Raw genomic sequence first — 19,601 nt, forward strand, 5'->3', positions numbered from 1 at the left:
GTTGGACAGGGCACTTTGTCACACTTGCAACTAGTGCAAAATGCCGCGGCACGATTTTTAAATGGCAGAAGGAAATTCGACCACATCACTCCGGTTTTGGCCTCCCTACATTGGCTTCCAATTGAATTTAGGATCCGTTTTAAAGTCCTTTTATTGGTTTTTAAATCTCTAAACGGTCTGTCTGATTTGTTGAGGCCTCGTGTCCCCACTCATTTGCTTCGGTCAGCTGAGCAACTGTTGCTTTCAGTCCCAAAGTCACGGCTAAAACTTAGAGGAGACCGAGCGTTCTCTGTTGCGGCTCCAATGCTTTGGAATAGCCTTCCTCTCCATATTAGACAAGCTACATCAGTGCCAGTTTTTGAGTCCAGATTGAAAGCCTATTTTTATTCCCTGGCTTTTAAGTCTGTGGGTGACTGACATTTTTTTAAATAAATTTTATTGCTATGTCTGGTTTTTGCTATTTTATTACTATATTTATATTTGTATTGTACAACACTTTGGTCTACCAGGTATGTTTTTAAAGTGCTATATAAATAAATGATGATGATGATGACTATTAGAGAGTACTGTAATTAAAAGGCTTAAATTATCATAAACAAATTATATTACCCACTATATAGTACCCACTTGTTAAATAATTATGGTGCCTATTGTCCTCTTTAAAACGGGACATTTTATGAAACAAACGGACACCAGTTTGCTCCAATAAAACTCTTCAAAAATTTATTTACAGTACAAAAATGAAAATTTACTATGAACTTCTATGAATGGGCAAAAATAAGAATGGTGCATACAGATTCCAGTAGTGCAAGGGAACACAACAGCGTTAATAATTTTTCCTGCACTACAAGCAAAGACAAAAAAAGGAAAAGGAAATATCCTTACATCTTATACTGCAATGTTTACTCTGACAATAAAAATGCTTTTTAAACATGAATCTAGAGTTCACATTCCAATAATGTAATGTACACTGACACATATAGCATGGACATAGATGATTAGCTATGCTTTGCACTCAGTGCTGTGGCGCAAAAAATATAGAATATATAACTATAGATTGGTGAGATATCTTTATCTGTCACTGAGCACATCTTAATGTAATGCGAGCAATGTGAGATGTAAGATCCGTCACGTATCACATAGACATTATACAACCTGAGAAAAAGTCTTCTTTGAGACAGCTGTGGCAGGTTCAAGCAAGAGATCAGTAATTACACAATATACACCAACAAATCCTGTTCCATTATTTAAATCAGTTCCTGCATTTACCAGTTCAAACTTATTGCTCCATTCCCTGCAGAAACAGTTCTTTTTCTGTTGTTGTTGTTTTTGATGATGATATTATCTAACCTGAATGAACTTCGGCAATCAAGTACGTTGGAACGATTTACTCATCAAGGCCCTCGTCTTCCTCTTCCTGCTTGGCGTCCACCTCGGTTGTGTCCGAGAACTCGTGAAGCAGCACGTATTCACGGCTGCTGAAGCCAAACTTTAGGACATCTTTTTCTTTGAGTTCATAGTACCGCTGGGGCTCGATACGCTGGTTGTTCAGATAAGTGCCATTGCCAGAGCCAAGGTCAATAATGTAAGGCTTTACCCTCCGGCCCGTGGTGCCATCCGCCCGCGTAAACTCCACCAGTCTGCAGAAATGAAGACAGAATGGTGGACATGATCTATTTGCAAATGGGGTTCACGACTAAAGAGTCATTCAACATATTGGACAACAACAATAGTAAATAGTAATCACCACAGATTGAGCACGCTTTTCAATCAAAAAGAAAACTAGAGTTAAAAAAATTAATAAAAATGTGCTGATGACTGTTCTTCCTACCTGTACTGGAATACTGCATGTTGTTTGGAGCAGGATGGGTGATCAATCGGGATATCAGCAATTCTTCTCTGTCGCCCCAACAAATAGGCACTCTGTCTGTGAATGTACATGACTGGAAGAGCCTCATCATTCTTAAAAGGGTACAGTCGCCATCGACGCTTCGGAATCCGAGCCTCAGGCGGCTCGTTGTACTTGATCACCACTCCCCGAAATGTGTTTGTGTCTTCTGTGAGTGCCCCTGAAAGTTCGAAGTTTGGCTTCTCTTTCACAGCAGGAGCAGCGCTTGCCTCATCACCCTCTTCTTCTGACCTCCCCAAGTCTCGCTCTTGGTTTTCTTCACGTCGCTGGCGATTTTCCCTGCGTCTCTCATCTTGCTGCTGTCGTTCAGCTTGTTGAGAGGCAAGAGCATTTCGCTCCCTATGCCTCTCCCCACCGCGCTCTCTCTCCCGTGGTCTATCAGATTCCCACCTACTCCGTCTGTCCTCTGGTTGCTCATTTCTTCTTCTTCTCTCGTCGCCGCTAGCTCTATGCTCATCCCGTTCCTGTGACATATATTTAGAGAATACTTACACAGTTACATTTTTGAGTAGTTAATTATATTGTACTGTATTACCCTTCAGTATGGAATAGTGGGCTCTAGTTTGTTTGACATATATTGTCATTACTGCCAGATGCCTCTGAAAAAACATTAAAAATGGGACAACTGTAGCCCAATGTTGGCTCTCTACACAGAAAACAGACTGCCTCAGACTGTTATTACTATCTGACTAGCACTTGGGTTACACAAGCTTCTGTGTGGTAAATTCCAGATGAGTACTTTATACCACCTAGATCACTTTACACTCCAGTGGTGCTGCTGAATTGCAAAATGTTTCCCAATAATTTGAAACTAATCACCCGCTTTACTCTGACATCCCCATGGTGAGGACTACGGCTTCTCCTTTTTCTCGGAGATCTGCTGCTTCTTCTGGCAGGAGAGGTTCCCCGTCTACCTGGTGAACGGTCCCTCGTCCTAGCAGGTGACCTAAATGAAGAACACAATAGAGTATTAAGCGACCGTCCACACGACATTTCCCACCGTTGAGATGCAACTAGTGGCTGTAGCTAGCCCAAGTAAGTACTACAGCGATATACTCAAAAAAACTGACTCTATCACGGTTGTCAAGTTGATCAATATGACACATGTGACAAAATTAAGGTGGTATGATAACTTTAGTGCACACACCGACTCGTTCCTCCTCTCTGTGGACTGGAGTTGCCGGGGGATCTCGACCTGGAGCGGCGTGATCTCTGTGGCCTAGCAGGGCTCAGTTTCTCCTGCTTTATCTTTACTTCGGCTTCACGCTCCGGGCTTTCTCTTCTCCTGTGTCGCTTCTCTTTGGCCATGCTTAAAATAATTCTCTCAAATCGACCGTTGTATAACCTAAAAAGCATACATTTTCAACCACACCACTGTATGTACAAAAAAACAAAAGCCTCGGCATGTAACAAACTTCGCCCGTTACGCCGAGATCACGCACTTCCGGTTCCCGAGGTTCACCGAGAATTAAGCTCCGCATGTGTTCATGTCTCACGTTGGTTCCGACATGAGATGCCGGCCAGTTTATTTCCTGTACAGCCTAAATATTTAGTGTATTGAAAAAGCTGGAAAAGCTGGAACCTTCTTTCATTATTTACATATTCGTTTAACACACATTACTTTTACTCGATGCAGCCTGTAAACACAAAACAAACAAAACAGGCATAGTAAAAGTAAAAGTTACACAAGGTGGTAAAAGTAAAAAACAAACAAACATCCCACTTGGCTCTTTTAAATCGATTTTTTTTTTAAAATACTGATAAAAATGCATTTATCTCAAAAGGATTAAAAAAAAGTGTCACTAGCCTGTACTCGCTGGAGCTAAGCGCTGATTCCGCTCGCACACATTAAAACGTAGCGGACATTGTTGCCAGGACAACCCAAACAATGAGCGTGAACTTTCTGTAACTAAACGCTAGACCAAGACGTTTCAGGTTTTACTGTATACGTTTATTCTATTCCTCTATTGTAAACGACAATGATTCCTCCAGCTGACACGCTGCTGAAATACGACAATCCAGTTCTGGTCAACAAAAGCACAGACAGAAAATCACCAAAGGTGAGTTTATCGAGCCAGCCGTGTTTATGGCACAAGTCTCAGGGATAGATTTGAGATTAATGTAAAAGTTATGCTATCCAAGGTCCCGAGAGTCTGATTAAAGCTTAATGCAATTATACTTACATCCACTAATATATTTGTATGCATACACAGTTACAAGGTGGTTCTGTAAGGTGTATTTTATAATAGATTTACGAAAATGTATCAGTCATTTAAAAAAATCAAATCAGGGTAATAATATGTTTGTCTGATAGTTTATGAAACATCTGTCACTACAGGGACGCCCTTTGAAAGTAAGCCCTCAGCAGCCCATTGACTCTACACCTGTTCCACCACCTCCTAAACCAAAATCAGCGTCTACTGAGGCTACTAAGCAGGAAAATGAGGAGATCCTCAATTCAATCCTCCCACCCAGGTACAGTTTTTCCTATCCATAGCGTGTTCTTCAGCAAGTTCAGAACTTTTCAAATTTTCCTCTTACAGGGAGTGGATGGAGGGAAACCAACTGTGGGTGCAGAAAGTATCCAGTACACCTTGTACGAGAGCAGATGTGTTGCACCTAGAAGAACTCCTAGACACAAAACTGCAGCAAAGACAGGCCAAAGAAACAGGAATCTGCCCTATCCGCAGGGAGCTCTATTCCCAGTGTTTTGGTAAGGAAGCTGAGATGTTGCTGATTATAGAAGGTAGAATCAATACACATAAATACAATAAATCACATAAGTTTTCTTGTCATTCTTTTTCTTTTAAGATGAATTAATCAGACAGGTAACCATCAACTGCGCTGAGAGGGGTATGCTATTGTGGCTGGTCAGAGATGAGATTCAGATGACCATTGCTGCCTACCAGACCGTGTATGAAAGCAGCATAGCTTACGGCATGAGAAAGGCACTGCAGGCTAAGAAGGGCGAAGCTGATATGAAAAACAGAGTAAGGATATCAGGTTCCTTATGAGTTACAAATACAGGGTCACAATATATATTTTTAATACTAAGCAATTTATAGATGCTGGGAAATTTACTTCGCCACTCATTCAGCTGTCATTTAGCTAGGAGTCCAGCAGAGAGCACAATTTCTCTATTTTACAGTTACTGTACAATGACAGTGGCTGCAGTGCTTTTTACAGGATTGACCCTGCATCAATAACAAACTCACACGTATGTGTTGTTATACGGGCAGATTTTGGAGCTAGAGAACGAGAAACAAGAACTGAAGAAGGCGCTGAATGAAGAGAAGGCTAAATGTGAAACAGTTGAGAAGATAGAAGCTGAAAAGCGACAGCTAGAGGAAAAGAGGCACGATGACGAGATCCAGTTCCTAAAGAGAACCAACCAACAGCTTAAGGTGACTTTTTCAATTACATATCAGAGAATAATTCTTGTAGATTGTGTTGTCTAAAGATTTCTTAACCACCCCTTTTTTCTTTTCAGGCTCAACTGGAAGAGATAATTGCACCAAAGAAGTAAATAAACAAAACAAACACTAAGCTGGCATTTCTCTGTACAAGATTGTGTTCATTTGTAATTCATCTTATTGCTTAATGATACATTAAAGTAAAAACTTAGTGTAATTTACAAATGTTTTATTGTTCTGGCATAACAAGTACACTTCAAACAACTACTGCACATTGCTCTTGAACGTCAAGAGAGCAGTACACTTGTAAATGATGAATGAAATGTCATTCAAATACAGTTCTGCACTGAGGGGACAAAGTTACAACAGTCATGAAGATAAGGCATCAAGTTGATTAAGATCACCTTAGTGTTCCACCTTCTGCCAACCTTTTTTATCCCAATAAAAATAGCTTCAGGCTAATTTAGATACAGATTTCTTACATGTGTGTTTTATTTTATTTTATTCAACTCCAGTCTAGTTCTTCGATTTCTTGGCATTTTGACCTTCTGTGCCTGATGCTGGGATTTTTTTGTTCTTGTTCTTGTTCTTCACATTGTGAGTTTCATAATAACGTACGCCAACTTTCTTCGTCCTCTGAGCACGATCCATTGCTCTTCTCTGTAGAGAAAGATAAAAGAGAAACAGAAGAGGAAAAAAAGTGAAATCTTCTTCTAAAAAAGACCAGAGCTTTTCATTTACAATGTTACATCAGTAAGAACATTCACCAGAGAAATCTGGCCTGTTTGACATCAGAGAGAACAAACACCGCATACCTGTTTAGACGTGAGTCTGTTCGGCTGGGCCAGGTCCTCACCCTCCTCAGCTTTCCTCTTTTTACCCCTCTGGTTTGGAGCTGAATTCAAAGAAAGATGAACAGATCTGATGTCACTGCCTGAATGTTAACTTGACGTACCCATTCAAATCTAAAGTTTGTGCAAAATATCAAGTTGATAAATATCAGTAATTGATTATTCTGTTGGAACTGCAGAAGGTTTATTGGACCTTAGCCACATCTGATAAAGCCTTTCCCAAATTATTTTTACATCTAGAACCATACAAAGTCATAACAAACAAGCTGACTGACTACCTTTCTTCTGTGCTTGCTTAGTCGCTGCTGACTGTTTAGTCTTGATGTCTGTGAACACTTTGTCAGAAAGCGCCTTAGGTATCCTGTCCAAGGAAATGGAAAAAAGTAAATCATTACAAAACAAGGCAAACAGTTTATCCCTGTTGGGGTCAGCTGAAATGAACAGTAATTAAATTAGGCTCAGATTAACTATACAGCAGTTACTTGACTTTGTTCTTCAGTGTGTGCTGAAATTCAACACAAGCATTAAAGAACACAAAAGACACAAACGTTATGGCATCAAAATGATCACTGCTAGTCATCAGCAGCTTCAAGGCTGGTTAGCACGAACCACCTAAAATGCGTGGCATCTCTATGTCTGACAACTTCACATTACGTTACTGGACGAAACACAATGGTGGCAGTACACAAGACAAAGAAAATATGCGAGTGAGGTTTGGGCTTGAGCAGACTGACCGGATTGCAGAGAAGCGATTGGATTTGGCTCGGTCCAGAAACTGCTTGTACTTGGCGATTTTCACATCCAGCTCACGTATGACCTCCCGTGAACTCTTGCTGCCGTTTGTCTTTTCAGTCTGAGAGGTTGTGGGCTCAGAGATGTCAGTCACTTCATCAGCTGGTTCAACGCTTGTCGCATCTTCCTCTTTGCCTTCGTTTTCCTCTGTGCCCTCATCTTCCTCACCATCAGAGCCAGAAAAATCTGACATGTCCAGATCAGGCAGGTCCATGGGAACTAAGTCTTCCTCGCTGAACTCTGGAGCCACACTGATTTTGCCAAAGTTTTGTCTGACATTAGCCAGAATCTTCTGGACCTGTTCCTTCTGTCTCTGCTGTTCTTCCTCACGTTCCTCTGAGATGGCGTCCGGATTGTCTGGTTGTTCCTTCTGCACATGCTCTACTACCTCCGACGGTCCTGCAACTGGCAGTGGCTTCTCATCCTAGCGAAAACACAGCAATAAAAACAGGTTTACACTGAGGGCACAGTTTGGTGTGCTTTAAAAGCCCTAGAGAGAAATTCAGTGTAATCTTACCTCTTGATCTCCTTCAGGTCCAGGGGGTTTCACAAAGAAGGGGATACGTCCTCTCTGCCAGTCATTCAATACCATTTTAGAGACTGTGGCGAGATCTGGCTCACCGCCCTGTACAAAAACAAGAAGAGATTGCTAAGACATCTTAAGACTTAGTGATTTAAAGCTGAAGTAGGCAGCAATAAATAAATACATTTAAAAAAAATATATATATATATCTAGTGTTTCAGAGGCAGCTGTAGCCCTGCAGCTCTTCTGGACTCTATTTTCAGACTTAAACATTTGGCAGTGAAAGGAGAGAGTCCAAGCAGAAAGAAAGTTTGGCGGTACAATCAGTTAAGCAGAGAGTTTCCATCTGGTAAATAAGAGCTCATCGTGTCCTATGTAGAGAATGAAGTGAATGTAACTTTTTTAAATGCATACACAACACATACATAAGACCCAAGCTCTTCTGGGGGGGAGGGCTGTTTTTGTTTCAGTCCTGCCTTCTCTAGATTTCTGCCTACGCCGTATTTCAGAGTAAATGTCAAGACAGTACAGCATTTTTAGAGAGAAATAAGGCTCAAGGAGAGTCCTAAATTCAAATACATGGGAGAAATGTGCAACAATGAAGTTGGTAGGAACACAACTTTAAGGGGAAAAATGTTTGTAAGACCTGCTTTTGCAGCAAAGTCAGCAGTCATTAACTTCCCCACAAAACTACACAGAGGCATTAAAACACTTGTTTCTAGAAAAACAGCACAATAAATACCCAGGCTGAAAAATAAACCTTAACCATTACCTCTTACACATATGATGAGTTTAAATGCTCCATTGTAGCTATAAAATTATATATTTTTTTATATCATCAGATCTTATAAAGCAAATGTTTGGAAAAATATACAAAGCAATTTTCAAGTATAGCCTCTAAATAAGAAAATGAACCTTCAAAAGTTTCCCTGTGCGAAACGCCAGTTTCTCAAGAAAGTCATCAGCACAGTTCCAAGTAGGGATGCGGTAGGTCTTCTGAATGTATTCTGGTTTGGCCCGCTCCAGTACTGCACCGATGTGCTCCTCTGGGTTCTTGATCTTTTCCACTTGAACCTTTGCAAAAAGGGGAAAGAAAAAGATGAGTACTTTAAGACGTGAACGTGCAACCTTTCAGTTACGCTGACTTTAAGGGTGAAATGCTGAACCTCGGATGCCCCACAAGGATCCCGAGGATCAGAAATAGAGCAGATAAAGACATTTTTAAAAACAGTTGGGTATTAGCATTATGAAGACCAAACCACTTTAAAGTCTCAGTTCGTTATTCTCAGAATCCTCGGGACTGTTAAAAATACAACATTAACAGTTCGGTGGATTATACTAAGTTACCAGGACACCATTTCTCGGATCTGTGCTTAGATTTTCAGATGTTATTGTTTTTCCCAGTTTTATGGGAAATTATGGGAAACACCCTTCTTATTATACTGCAGTGGCAGACATAAAAAAAAAAACCTCAATCAAATTAATTAATTAAAAAAAATAAATTGGAATAAACTTTAAAAAACAGACTTACTACTCCTTTCAAAACAATATCAGATTCACTGTCTTCTGAGGGGTAGACAACACCAGGGCAGTCAATGAGGAAGATGCGCCTCATCAAAGTGATGTACTGCCACACCTTAAACAAAAGACAGAGAAAGATTAACGCTGTATGTGTGGTCCATGAAATTCCGTTTCACAAACGATGAGAAACACATTTCACCTTGTTGGTATCATTTGATATAAAATCTTAAAACAAGGAAAAACTGCTGAAAGAATTATAAGTGGGAAAGCAAAATGTACGTGATCTATGAAAGTGCTACGGATCATAACCTTGTTTGGCTTTCGTAATTGCTGAGTATGTGCTGAGAATTAAACACAAGGTGGGAAATAAAGCACTGCTGGCCACAGGCCTATGAGAGTCACTGGATAGGTGTGCAGAAAAATCTCTGCTCGGTTATAGTCCAAGCTTACAATTTTGGCTCTAAAGGTAAAGCTATTTTTCCCTGACTTTCCCTTTGACCGGTCTTTGTACGCCAAGGTTTCAACCCTTCATTTGTTTCCAAAAAGGATAAACAGATGAAGAGAGAGGAAATGAAGGGTAAAAAAATGGTTGTTTTTACTCTTTTACTCTCCGCTTAGTTTTTCAGTTATATTTTTAAAAACAGAGGGTAGACTGCTTCTGTTACTGAAGCCATCAACAATGACTCCATTAAGCAGCAACGGGACTTTGACCCAAAATATAATCACGTGAACCTAACTACTGTATAGTTAATACGATACATTGATTTTACCTTCGTTTCTCCAGCGAGGGGTGCAACATTGCAAACCTTCTTTGACCTCAGAGTGTTGATGATCGAGCTTTTTCCAACATTTGGATATCCGATGAAACCCACACTTATTTGTTTTTTGTCTGTGTGGAGCTGCGTGAGGGAAAAATAAAGTCAGGAAGTCTTTGTCTGTCCTCTTTGAAGGGATGTAATTCCTCTGTTGTCTCTTTCAAGCTTTTCTCAAGTATGCTGCCAGGGCAGTCAGGACAATACATAATCTAATGTTATGGTTGTAACTGTGTCGAACACAGCACAGTTTTGGGACAATGAAGCATTCTTTGTAGTTTAGCCTCTGTAGACCACCACAGTGGATAAAAAAAAGTGCTTCATTTCAGCTTTAATTCAAGTGGTTTGACAAAAATGCACCAAGTTAAATGTTCAGGAATTACTGCCATTTTTATACACAGTTCCCCATTTTCAGAAGCTGAAAAGTAACTTCAGAAAGACAGCCTGAAGTCTAGAACTAATGGACATCACCAGATGCTACATATCCTTCTTTCACATGGTGTACCAGGCCTTTACTGCAGCTGTCTTCAGCTGCTGCCCTCTTTTGAAAAACAGCTTCAGTTTTGTCTTCTGTAACTCAAAAGCATGTTCATGTTGGGTTGAGATCAGGTGACTGTCTTGGCCAGTGAAGAATATTCCATTTATTTGCCTTGAGAATCTCTTGGGTTTCTTTTGCAGTATGTTTTGGGTCATTATCCATTTGCGCAGTGAAGTGCAAATTCATTTTGCTACTTCTATCCGCAGTCACATAATCAGTAAACACAAGTGGTCCATGTCCACTGGCAGCCATACATGTCCATGTTATGACATTGCTTCTACTATGTTTGAAATATAATGTGGGATTAATCAGCTCATGAGCTGTTTCTCTCCTTCTCTATACTTTTCTCTATCCATTACTCTGATAAAAGTTCATCTCGGTTTTCAGTGATTTGTTTTCCAGAACTGTGGAGACTCTTTCACATGTCCTCTGATATGGTCTAACCTTCCCTTTTAATGTTTGTAACCAGTGGTTTGTACCTTGTTGGAAATGATCCGAATAAGTTATCTGTTTAATTTGTCATGGAATAACAAGGGAACGGGACTCACCTAACCATGAAACTACCTTTCAGTCAATTAGCCAATTACATTTGAGCCTCTGAAAATGGGGGACTGTATATGGATGTGATTTAAAAACGGTAAATGCAATACTTTTGGTAAACCCCTTGATTTAAAGCAGACAGCCTGTCAATCTTCAGTTACAGCTTGATTGAAACTCCACTGTTGTGGTTTACTGCAGCTAAATTAATATATTGTGTCAATGTAAATAACTTAAAGCATATTCCTTTAAAAATCTAAAGGAAATATGATGCAAAACAATAATAATGCACAATTGACAAACCAATGTAGCTTGTCATCAAACAGATATGTTTATTCCAATGTCTGTGACTCTAACATTAAAACATTAAATACTGCTCATTAAATGCCTACAGTGTCCCAGCTAACCTAATTAAGCATCAGATATTGTGTTCACAGCTATATACACATTAAGTTGTTACAAATTACTACCAGTTGACAAATCTATTATCTTGCACAACAACATGATGATAAATGTATTTTTTAAAACTCTATATAATAAAACAACTCAAATATTTTATTGGTGAAAGTTTTTGCATTTCGAACAAAAAGCATTTGCTTACCTTGCCAAACTGCCTGAGCAGCTGGATGAGAGAGCCCTTACCAAATGAGTTTGTGAGGCTGGCATGGAAAGCCAAAGTGGGATATTCTTGAGACAGAACAGCCACCCAACGTTTCTGGTTTAACAATGAGCAGAGACCAAGTTTAATACTAAGAAAAGACAACTACAACCAGTCATACAGGAAACCAGAGGGGTGTGCTGTAAATATCTTACCGTGACCCAGGTGGGCACAAGGTCACACTTGTTTAGAACAAAGATCAGATGTTTCCAGGATTTCTCTTTCTTTAGATACGTTTCAATGCTCTTAGACCGTGTTCCCATAGGATCTCGGGCATCCAGCACTTGGATGATGACATCAGATGAGTCAATCACCTGTAAAAATAAAAGAGGACTCGAGAATGACCACACAACACTTTACTGCACTAACATACTACACAAGGTGGAGACGATACCTTGTAAAGTTCTCCCCAGATTCTCTTGGACTGACCCTTTTTGAAAATCTCCTCACGTGCTTCCGCCCTTTAGTGAATAAAAAAGTAGCAGGGATTTAACGGCACTTTAAATGTGAAAAAAATGCATTTAAAAAGAAAAAAGAAAAAAAAGAAAATTCTTACCGGACCCCTGTGTCCTCGGTAACCAGGTCTTTGTCATTTTCTGCATTATAACTTAGGGCTGAGGCCTCAGCTTGCTCTACAAGGTCCTTGACATCGCCCACAACGAGACTGGGCCTCTTCCTTTGAGCCTTCGGTCCAAAAGTGTTCTCAAAACCCTCCGTGTCTAGAATGTGAACCTTAGAGTTCTGCAATTATAGAAAGATAGAACATTTTGTGATTAAAAAAAAAGTTTTTATATTAACAGCGAATAGCTCTGCCAGTAATATACTTACAGCAGGACCTTATATTATGTATTTACAAAATCAGATAGAATTATGACTGTGGTTTTATTAAGTTTGGACTTTGTTCTTTCCAGCATGAACAACACACTTAAAGGATCCAGATGTTGAAGCTGGACTGCAAAATCCATTTAAATGTAACATTATCATGCTGTATTTAAGCAGAGAGGAAACATAAAGATCTTTTTTTTCAATGTTAAAACATAGTTTGTGATACAGTCACAAACAGCTCTCCAACAGTTTCAGTCAGAATCACACAATAAATGAATATATTAAACAGAACACCCAAATATGCAACAAAGCCAGTGAAACAGCAAAGACTATGCCAGTGCTGATTAAGTGTTCCAGCGATCTTAAAACACACGCCATACCTCTATTGCAAAACTGCCATGAGGGGGGGAGGAGCAGGTTAGTCAGAAACAACACTGTTTACAGCCTCAGGTCACCTCAACTATCTGCCAAGAGGTCCTAAAAAGCACTCTGGTTGTTTGAAAACACATTTTTCTGACTGAACCACTGGCTCTTGCTTAATTTGTCTGCCTTTTGGAGCAATATCATTCCACTGGTCATTCAGTGATCATACATTAAGATTACAGAGCACTTTCATACTTTACTAGCACTTCTGTGCCATTTAGTTACATAATTGTAATATTAATAAAAATAATAAAAGGTCATCTTCTGGTAACCCGGAGATGAATTAAGAGATTATTTTGAACTCTTTCACACTCTAAGAAATGCCTCAACTTCATGAAACATGGAACAAGAACTGGATTTTATTTAGAACTGTGTTGGTTATGTTGAAGGGAAAAAAAAAAATCCAAGTCTGGATGAAGGCAGCTCTCTCGTGCCTAGTGTAAGCCAGTACATTCAGGTTCACAGTAGGGCAGAGGAAAAATTGTATGAGGATTAAAGTGAGTCCTCTTATTCGTCTCACCTCATGAAGCCCCAAGAAAGAGTTTACTCACACAGACAAAAATAGCTATGATCTTTATCTGCATTACTTACTTTAGTCATTATTAAACGCATTCCACTTACTGGTTATTTGCTACTCAAATTTTAAACATGCCACTTGTTAACCCCTTTAAAAGAATCACTCTCTTAATCCCACTGTCGTAAGCAAGTTTAGACCTATGTGCAAAGAGGTATATCAGTTTTCCTTGAACTGAGCTCAGCTACTGTATCAGAAGATACACCAGACCACAACATCTTATAAAGTAACGTGAAGAAGTGTGTTTGCTAGAGCAGTTTCGGTTGATTCCCCCCCCCCCCCCCACCCACATGTAGCCCTTTACCTTTGATGTCTGCCTGCTTCGCTGAAATAAGAATAGGATACCCCAAAATACCCTGCAGCTGATTTACTTCAAATCCATGGAAACTTATCCTTTTAGCCTCAGCACGAACCACATTATTAGTTTCTCTTTTATTGAGGGTGCGTTGCTTATTAATGTTTGAAATAATGCAATGTCTAAGTTATTTTTAGACTCCTTACATTCTCAGCTGACCAAACAGCCTTACTTGCAGAGACAGCTATCTAATATTAAGTTATTCTTTTCTTCTGCGGCCTTGTTCTTTAAACATTAATTTTGTCACCGGCTCTGTGCCGACTTTCATGTACACTCCATCCATACTGAACTAGAAAGCAGTGTCAGATGAAGTACACTCCCTGGCATCTGCCGTTTCAGAATCAGAAGACTTTATTTATCCCCAAGGGGCAATTAAGAAGTTGCCTGTAAAACCCTGAGAAAGCAAGCTTAATAAATGCTGCCATTATACTGTTATCAATGCAATGCACTTTATTTTGCCAGGCTATTAACACATACTTGGAAAAGTGACATATTACATCAATCCTTGCTGACCTTTATTAAAATTCTGAGGTAGCCGATAAAGACTCGCCTCCACACCATAGCTGGAACCAGCTAACTCCCCATGAGCTGCTGTTAGAGATCCTGGAAGGCTTACTTGTGTTTTCTTATTGCAGTAGTTGGCCTTTGTTGTCTGGATCCCTACGCCCAGTAATGCCATGGTTAGACATCTCAGGCAGGCAAACTGTGTGTCCTCTTTTAAATCTCTTGTTTTTGTTTTTTTACCCTTGTTGACACAATTGGTTGTTTTGCTATTATTTTGTTATCATGTTTAGATCCCAAGGTTTGCATTTTAATTATACAGTTAGGTCTATAGCTGACAGTACCTGACAGCGTTTCACATCCAGTTATTATTATTTCTTTTTTCTGAGCCTCTGAAAATGGAAGACTATGGATAAAAATACATGTAATTCCTAAACAACAAATTCAATATTTTTCGTTAAATGAACTGGACTCTCCCACACATCACATCACATCACCACACGCACCACCACACATTTCCTATAATTTATAATCTTTATAATCTCTTTCTGCTATTTGCACATTTCTTACTGTTCATAACAATACATATATAATAAAAATCTTACAATGTTGCATTCCTTCTTGAGAGCCTCACTAAAATGAACTGGCACACTATAAGAACAACAAATAAAAACAAACGAACAATGAAAATGTTTTCTTTTAAAGAATAAGCTTTAAAGCCTTTATACTCACATGGGCTTTGACTCTATCGTGCAAAAGGGACATAGGCAATTTGCTTTGTCTCATCACCACACGATATGGATCCTTCTTTACTGCCTCCATCTCCTCCTGGAATTTCTGGAGGGATGACTGCTTGATCACACGGGTATTTGCTTAAATACAGAGTATAGAAATATGGGATAGTCATATAATAAGAATAAAAATGATATGGTATTATTGTAGTGAACTTTTTTTTTTTTTTTTACAAATTCAACTGACAATATTTCAAACAAGATGTTTAAACATACCATATGAGCAAATGGTATTACCTCCAATTTAATTACATTTACAGTATACATTATAACATACACAACAGTAAAGACATTTCTCACCAAACCATTTGATGTTAGGTTCAACTCTGGCAACAGTTCCCGGAGCTACTGTGGACTGGTACTGTAAAGGTTTGACAACTTTTCCACGGCTATCACTGTGGACAAAAGATCTCTTTAATTCTCGACATATCACTTACGTTACATTGTAACAGTAAACTATATCAATAAAAAAAGAAAAGAAAAAGAAAAGAAAAATATTTGCATACCATCTTTGTTTTTGCCTGTACATATTCAGGCGCTTGATAGTGGCTCGGTCCCTCATGTTGTTTCCACCAGCACCTTTGGCTCGATCTGTCGAATAAATTTATGCTTACTTTAATGGCTCATTAACGAAACCCACATGTTATTACAATGCACTTACTGGTTAGTCAATTTATTACTAGGGAATACCATATTTATAATCAACTAAGGCCTCTGATTTTTTTTAAGGACCGTGCAACAACATTCATGTTTTATTACCTTAAACAGTTTTAAATGTGCTGAACAAATGACTGGGTTTCAGTGTATGGTGCCGGTATAGTGCTGTTAACAGCTTATACAAACACGTAACTTTATAATTCCTATCAAGACATACTGCATTGCTAGTTATGACTACTAACCAGACACACAGTACACGTTCATTTTTAAAGGAGCATCATTTTCCACCCCAAGATTGTAGCTCAGATTTTACCGTAAATATGTTTAACTTTCATAAAACAGGTGTTTGACACGACAAAACCTAAAAGGCTGTATCTTCCTACAGTGTACGCAACAGTGTAAGTTATGTTTTAGATTCATCACACCGCTGTGAAGTCTTATTTTGATACGGAACGCTATTATTATCTAAAATAACGCAAAAATGACTTTCTCTGACAATGACTAGCAACAATTAGCATTAGCTGTAAACAAGCAGTTTGGCTAATGGGACAGTTAGCTCACCGGGGTTGCTGCTGGATGTCGAGGGGTTTATTGAGCTTTTCCCCTTGTACCGTGTCTTCACCATGTTGCCCTCTTACTCGGTAAAGCCTTCCACAGAAAAAATACGAAGGTGTCTGAACGGCGATGTTTTGTTGCCGTTATTCCCCTCAGCTCGAAAATGTACACCCTACACGTGTTCTTAGGGTGAACAGGAAGGACATCATCAATAGAGCGACGGAGGCGAGAACCAATCAGAAAGCTCCTGCGTGCGTACTTAGGAGGTAAGTAAAGCCTCGAGTATACTTAAAGGGAAATTATGGTTCTGCGGCGGTAACGCGTTGTCAGTCTGTGGACAGCTACTAACTGTCTACCTGCAGAGGGCGTCTGTTGAAGTACATTGACGTTTCTTCAGTTATCTACAGGCTGGGTGGATAGAAAGAACATCAAACAAATGTGCTTTTTTTTTTTCTTTTTGCGCTCCTGTGCTACAATCAACTGATTTCAGTTCATAGAGGAGGAAAAACGGTAGAGAGATCTGCAGAGATATATTTAGATATTACTTTTATTTTTACTGCACAAAATGACAAGAGCGCAATGGTAAAGCGCAAACTGCATCCAGGGCAGAAGCAGCCGCATTAAGCGGGATTTATCGTAGTTTGTTGGGAGAGGGCAGGTGTTCGACTGCCCAATGTTGATTGGTTGAGAACCACACACACACACACACACAAAAGAAAAAATCTTCAAAGATCAAAAATGAAATAATGAAAAACAGACAGTGGTTGCAGGGACACTTTTCAGTGTTTTCAATGCTCATGGACCAGTAATAACACCAACAAGATTGGCCCAAAGACTGGTCACATACTTTGTACACTGTCTCCATCTGACAACAGAGCTCACTGCATGCATAAAAAAAGCGGACAGCAAATGCACTCTCTCTGCCCTACCTACCATAAATTCTGCTTTATATTGCTAGAAAAACTTCAGTTCTTTGCAAGCATCTGCACAGACAGCATGCTACAAAAAGCGACCACGGATCCCAGAGTAATGACAAAGCTGATTAATGGAGACCACAGTAGCCAGACCTTCCAACTTCCAACAGGTAACGTAGGTTTTCTGTAGGGCAGGACATGCAAATGAGCATAATCCTGAGATGATTAATTAAGCATTTCAGTGTCCGCGAGCTTGCTAAGGTCCACTCTTTATAGATGTCCATTCGCCTTGTTCATGATAATACAAGTACTGACTATTAATGTTAAGCTAGCCAAAAACCCAGAGTGATAATAAAGCTTGAGTGAATGCCGACCTCAGCCCAGCAGCCAGACACTGAACTTCAACAGGTAACAAATGGATAAACAGTCAGGCTGCGGCCTCTGTTCATCCATCCACCTGTTCATGTTTCTAAAGTAGAATCACTTTAAGGTTTTTAAGATCTCTTTGTGCTGGTTTTCATCTTTGCTTTGTGCTTTCAGCATTGGGTTCATACCTTAATACTAAGAGAAGCACTGTATGTGGGTCCTCATTGGAATCGGGATTTTCATTGGTGTGTGGGACTTTAACCTATAGGTTAATATTGTTCAATGGTAATTATGAGACAATGAGTTCCAGGTCATTTTATGGAGAAAGTGATGTAACAAGTTGTGTACTATGTGTAACAATTACTTTATGGCCCCAACACCAATAACAACAAAAAGGGGAAATACCTCCAACGTGTGCAAACATTTGATCACACAACACATAATTAATTTGCACGAATGTGATGTCTTTTATATGCTGGTTAGCATTGGTGAAGACTCTCAAAATGGAACCAGTGAGAACCAAATAAGAATCGATAAGATGATCGCTAAGGAATCACATTGATAATGTCATCCGAATCGCTAAATCCTTATCAATTCGCATCCCTACTGAGGTGTTATGTAAACACTTCATTAGCAGTTTTTGTGGCTTGAAAGTGCTAAACCTATTACAATAAAAATATAATTTGTTGTTAAAATTATTCATGGATAGTAATGAAGTAATGAAGAAGTGAAAACTATATGCCTCATGTCTACTCATGTTAATGCTATGTTGCTATACCCGATTTAATCCAGAAGAGGGTGCAATGCAATTTGCATTAGGACATTGTCACGTGCCCTATCTATGGCCACATGCCAACTAGCCCTTTAAGTGACTACTGTCTGCAATGTAAAATGACTAATAAAGCTCAAACCATGTATCAGTAGTCAGGCGTTTAAACGTACCAAGGTCCAACTTTACATAAGTCTTTTTGTTTTTAATTTTTTATTACATCCATATCTTATTAGTTCAATTAAATGTGAAATCAGGTATTTTCTGTATTTTTTTTTTCATAAAGATCAAAATGTTGATTCAAAGCTTTCTTTACACTTCAAGAAATTCGATTGTAGTAGGCTAAAGTTTTCATACTTTATGACCAGAGAAACTTATCTCAGTGGTGGCTGTGGACCTACTTGTTAAGTGCAAATATAGTCAGATATCAAATACACACACATGCACACTCACACACCACACACATTTTAATAATGTTCTATATCAATTTCAAATAGATCTGGAAGCAATGTGCATAAGAAAAAAAAATAAATACCAGAACGCTGGACTTTCTTTTACCTGCAGCAAACAGAACTGATGCCAGCTTTCGCAAGAACTATTTGATACTAGCATGTATGAAGGGCAAGTTTTACGTGGTTGTGATGATGGTGCCTTCACAGTGTTTATGGTACGTTACACAAGTGTGGCTCAGTTCCAAGGTAGGGTATTTCATAGAGACTTTGGTCTGGAGAGGCGCCATTCAGTATTCAGTTTATACAGCCGGGAGACTGAGGAATGTTCTCTGTTCATTTTCATACACATGAAATTGGAACTGACTGAATGCTATAAAGGATTTTTGGAAATTGGAATTTTCTTTCTTCTTTAAGTTTAAAATCTAAGCCAAAAATCGAAGGACAAAATAATCTTCTCCGTCTTACATAGTTTCTTCAAACTGGGAAGAACAGATATAGCTAAACTCTTCATTTAATTTAAATTCCAGCTGTTGCAGTTACAGATATTTTGTCTGTAACTACAGATGTCTTAAACATTTTGGTCTTTTGACTAAATATAACCTTTTTATTTTGCAAACCTTTCAAAGCTTTAAAGTGGTATGAACATTTGCTGTGCCTTGAAAGGCACTGTGTTAAAATATAAGACCATTTCTGCATGTATGGTAACAGTCTCTTTGCCTTTCTCTGCACCTTGTGCTCCTTTTTAAATGTGAACCAGTAAGCGCATCATAGTATGGGTGTTGTTACCCTAAAGAAAGATAACTTATCTAATAAAAAGAATCTTGCTAGTGCACGTTTACTGCATTGAGTCATCTGTCATAAGAAT

At 39.1% G+C, this 19,601-nt stretch overlaps 3 protein-coding genes across 3 annotated transcripts; 1 reads left to right on the top strand and 2 right to left on the bottom strand.

Annotated features, from left to right (window-relative positions):
* Window positions 1–178: 178 nt before the first annotated feature.
* On the bottom strand, window positions 179–3,541 carry snip1 (Smad nuclear interacting protein). Its single transcript, XM_085178517.1, has 4 exons — window positions 3,057–3,541; window positions 2,729–2,855; window positions 1,832–2,373; window positions 179–1,640 (listed from the first exon to the last, which is right to left on the bottom strand). The coding sequence occupies exons 1-4, from the start codon at window positions 3,263–3,265 to the stop codon at window positions 1,388–1,390; spliced, it is 1,131 nt and encodes a 376-aa protein (XP_085034643.1). The 5' UTR covers window positions 3,266–3,541; the 3' UTR covers window positions 179–1,387.
* Window positions 3,542–3,759: 218 nt separating this feature from the next.
* Window positions 3,760–5,475, top strand: dnali1 (dynein, axonemal, light intermediate chain 1). The gene is made up of 6 exons (XM_085178519.1): window positions 3,760–3,969; window positions 4,248–4,384; window positions 4,453–4,622; window positions 4,721–4,899; window positions 5,149–5,313; window positions 5,400–5,475. The coding sequence occupies exons 1-6, from the start codon at window positions 3,889–3,891 to the stop codon at window positions 5,433–5,435; spliced, it is 768 nt and encodes a 255-aa protein (XP_085034645.1). The 5' UTR covers window positions 3,760–3,888; the 3' UTR covers window positions 5,436–5,475.
* A 59-nt stretch (window positions 5,476–5,534) lies between these two features.
* Window positions 5,535–16,454, bottom strand: gnl2 (G protein nucleolar 2). The gene is made up of 16 exons (XM_085178510.1): window positions 16,242–16,454; window positions 15,530–15,614; window positions 15,324–15,418; window positions 14,965–15,104; window positions 12,111–12,295; window positions 11,949–12,015; window positions 11,710–11,868; window positions 11,498–11,611; window positions 9,780–9,908; window positions 9,020–9,124; window positions 8,404–8,562; window positions 7,483–7,590; window positions 6,908–7,389; window positions 6,452–6,534; window positions 6,138–6,217; window positions 5,535–5,982 (listed from the first exon to the last, which is right to left on the bottom strand). Exons 1-16 carry the CDS (start codon window positions 16,303–16,305, stop codon window positions 5,839–5,841), a joined length of 2,199 nt encoding a protein of 732 aa, XP_085034636.1. The 5' UTR covers window positions 16,306–16,454; the 3' UTR covers window positions 5,535–5,838.
* Window positions 16,455–19,601: the final 3,147 nt, after the last annotated feature.

This window comes from Neolamprologus multifasciatus, chromosome 11, assembly GCF_963576455.1.
Source record: "Neolamprologus multifasciatus chromosome 11, fNeoMul1.2, whole genome shotgun sequence".
Classification (NCBI taxonomy): domain Eukaryota; kingdom Metazoa; phylum Chordata; class Actinopteri; order Cichliformes; family Cichlidae; genus Neolamprologus; species Neolamprologus multifasciatus.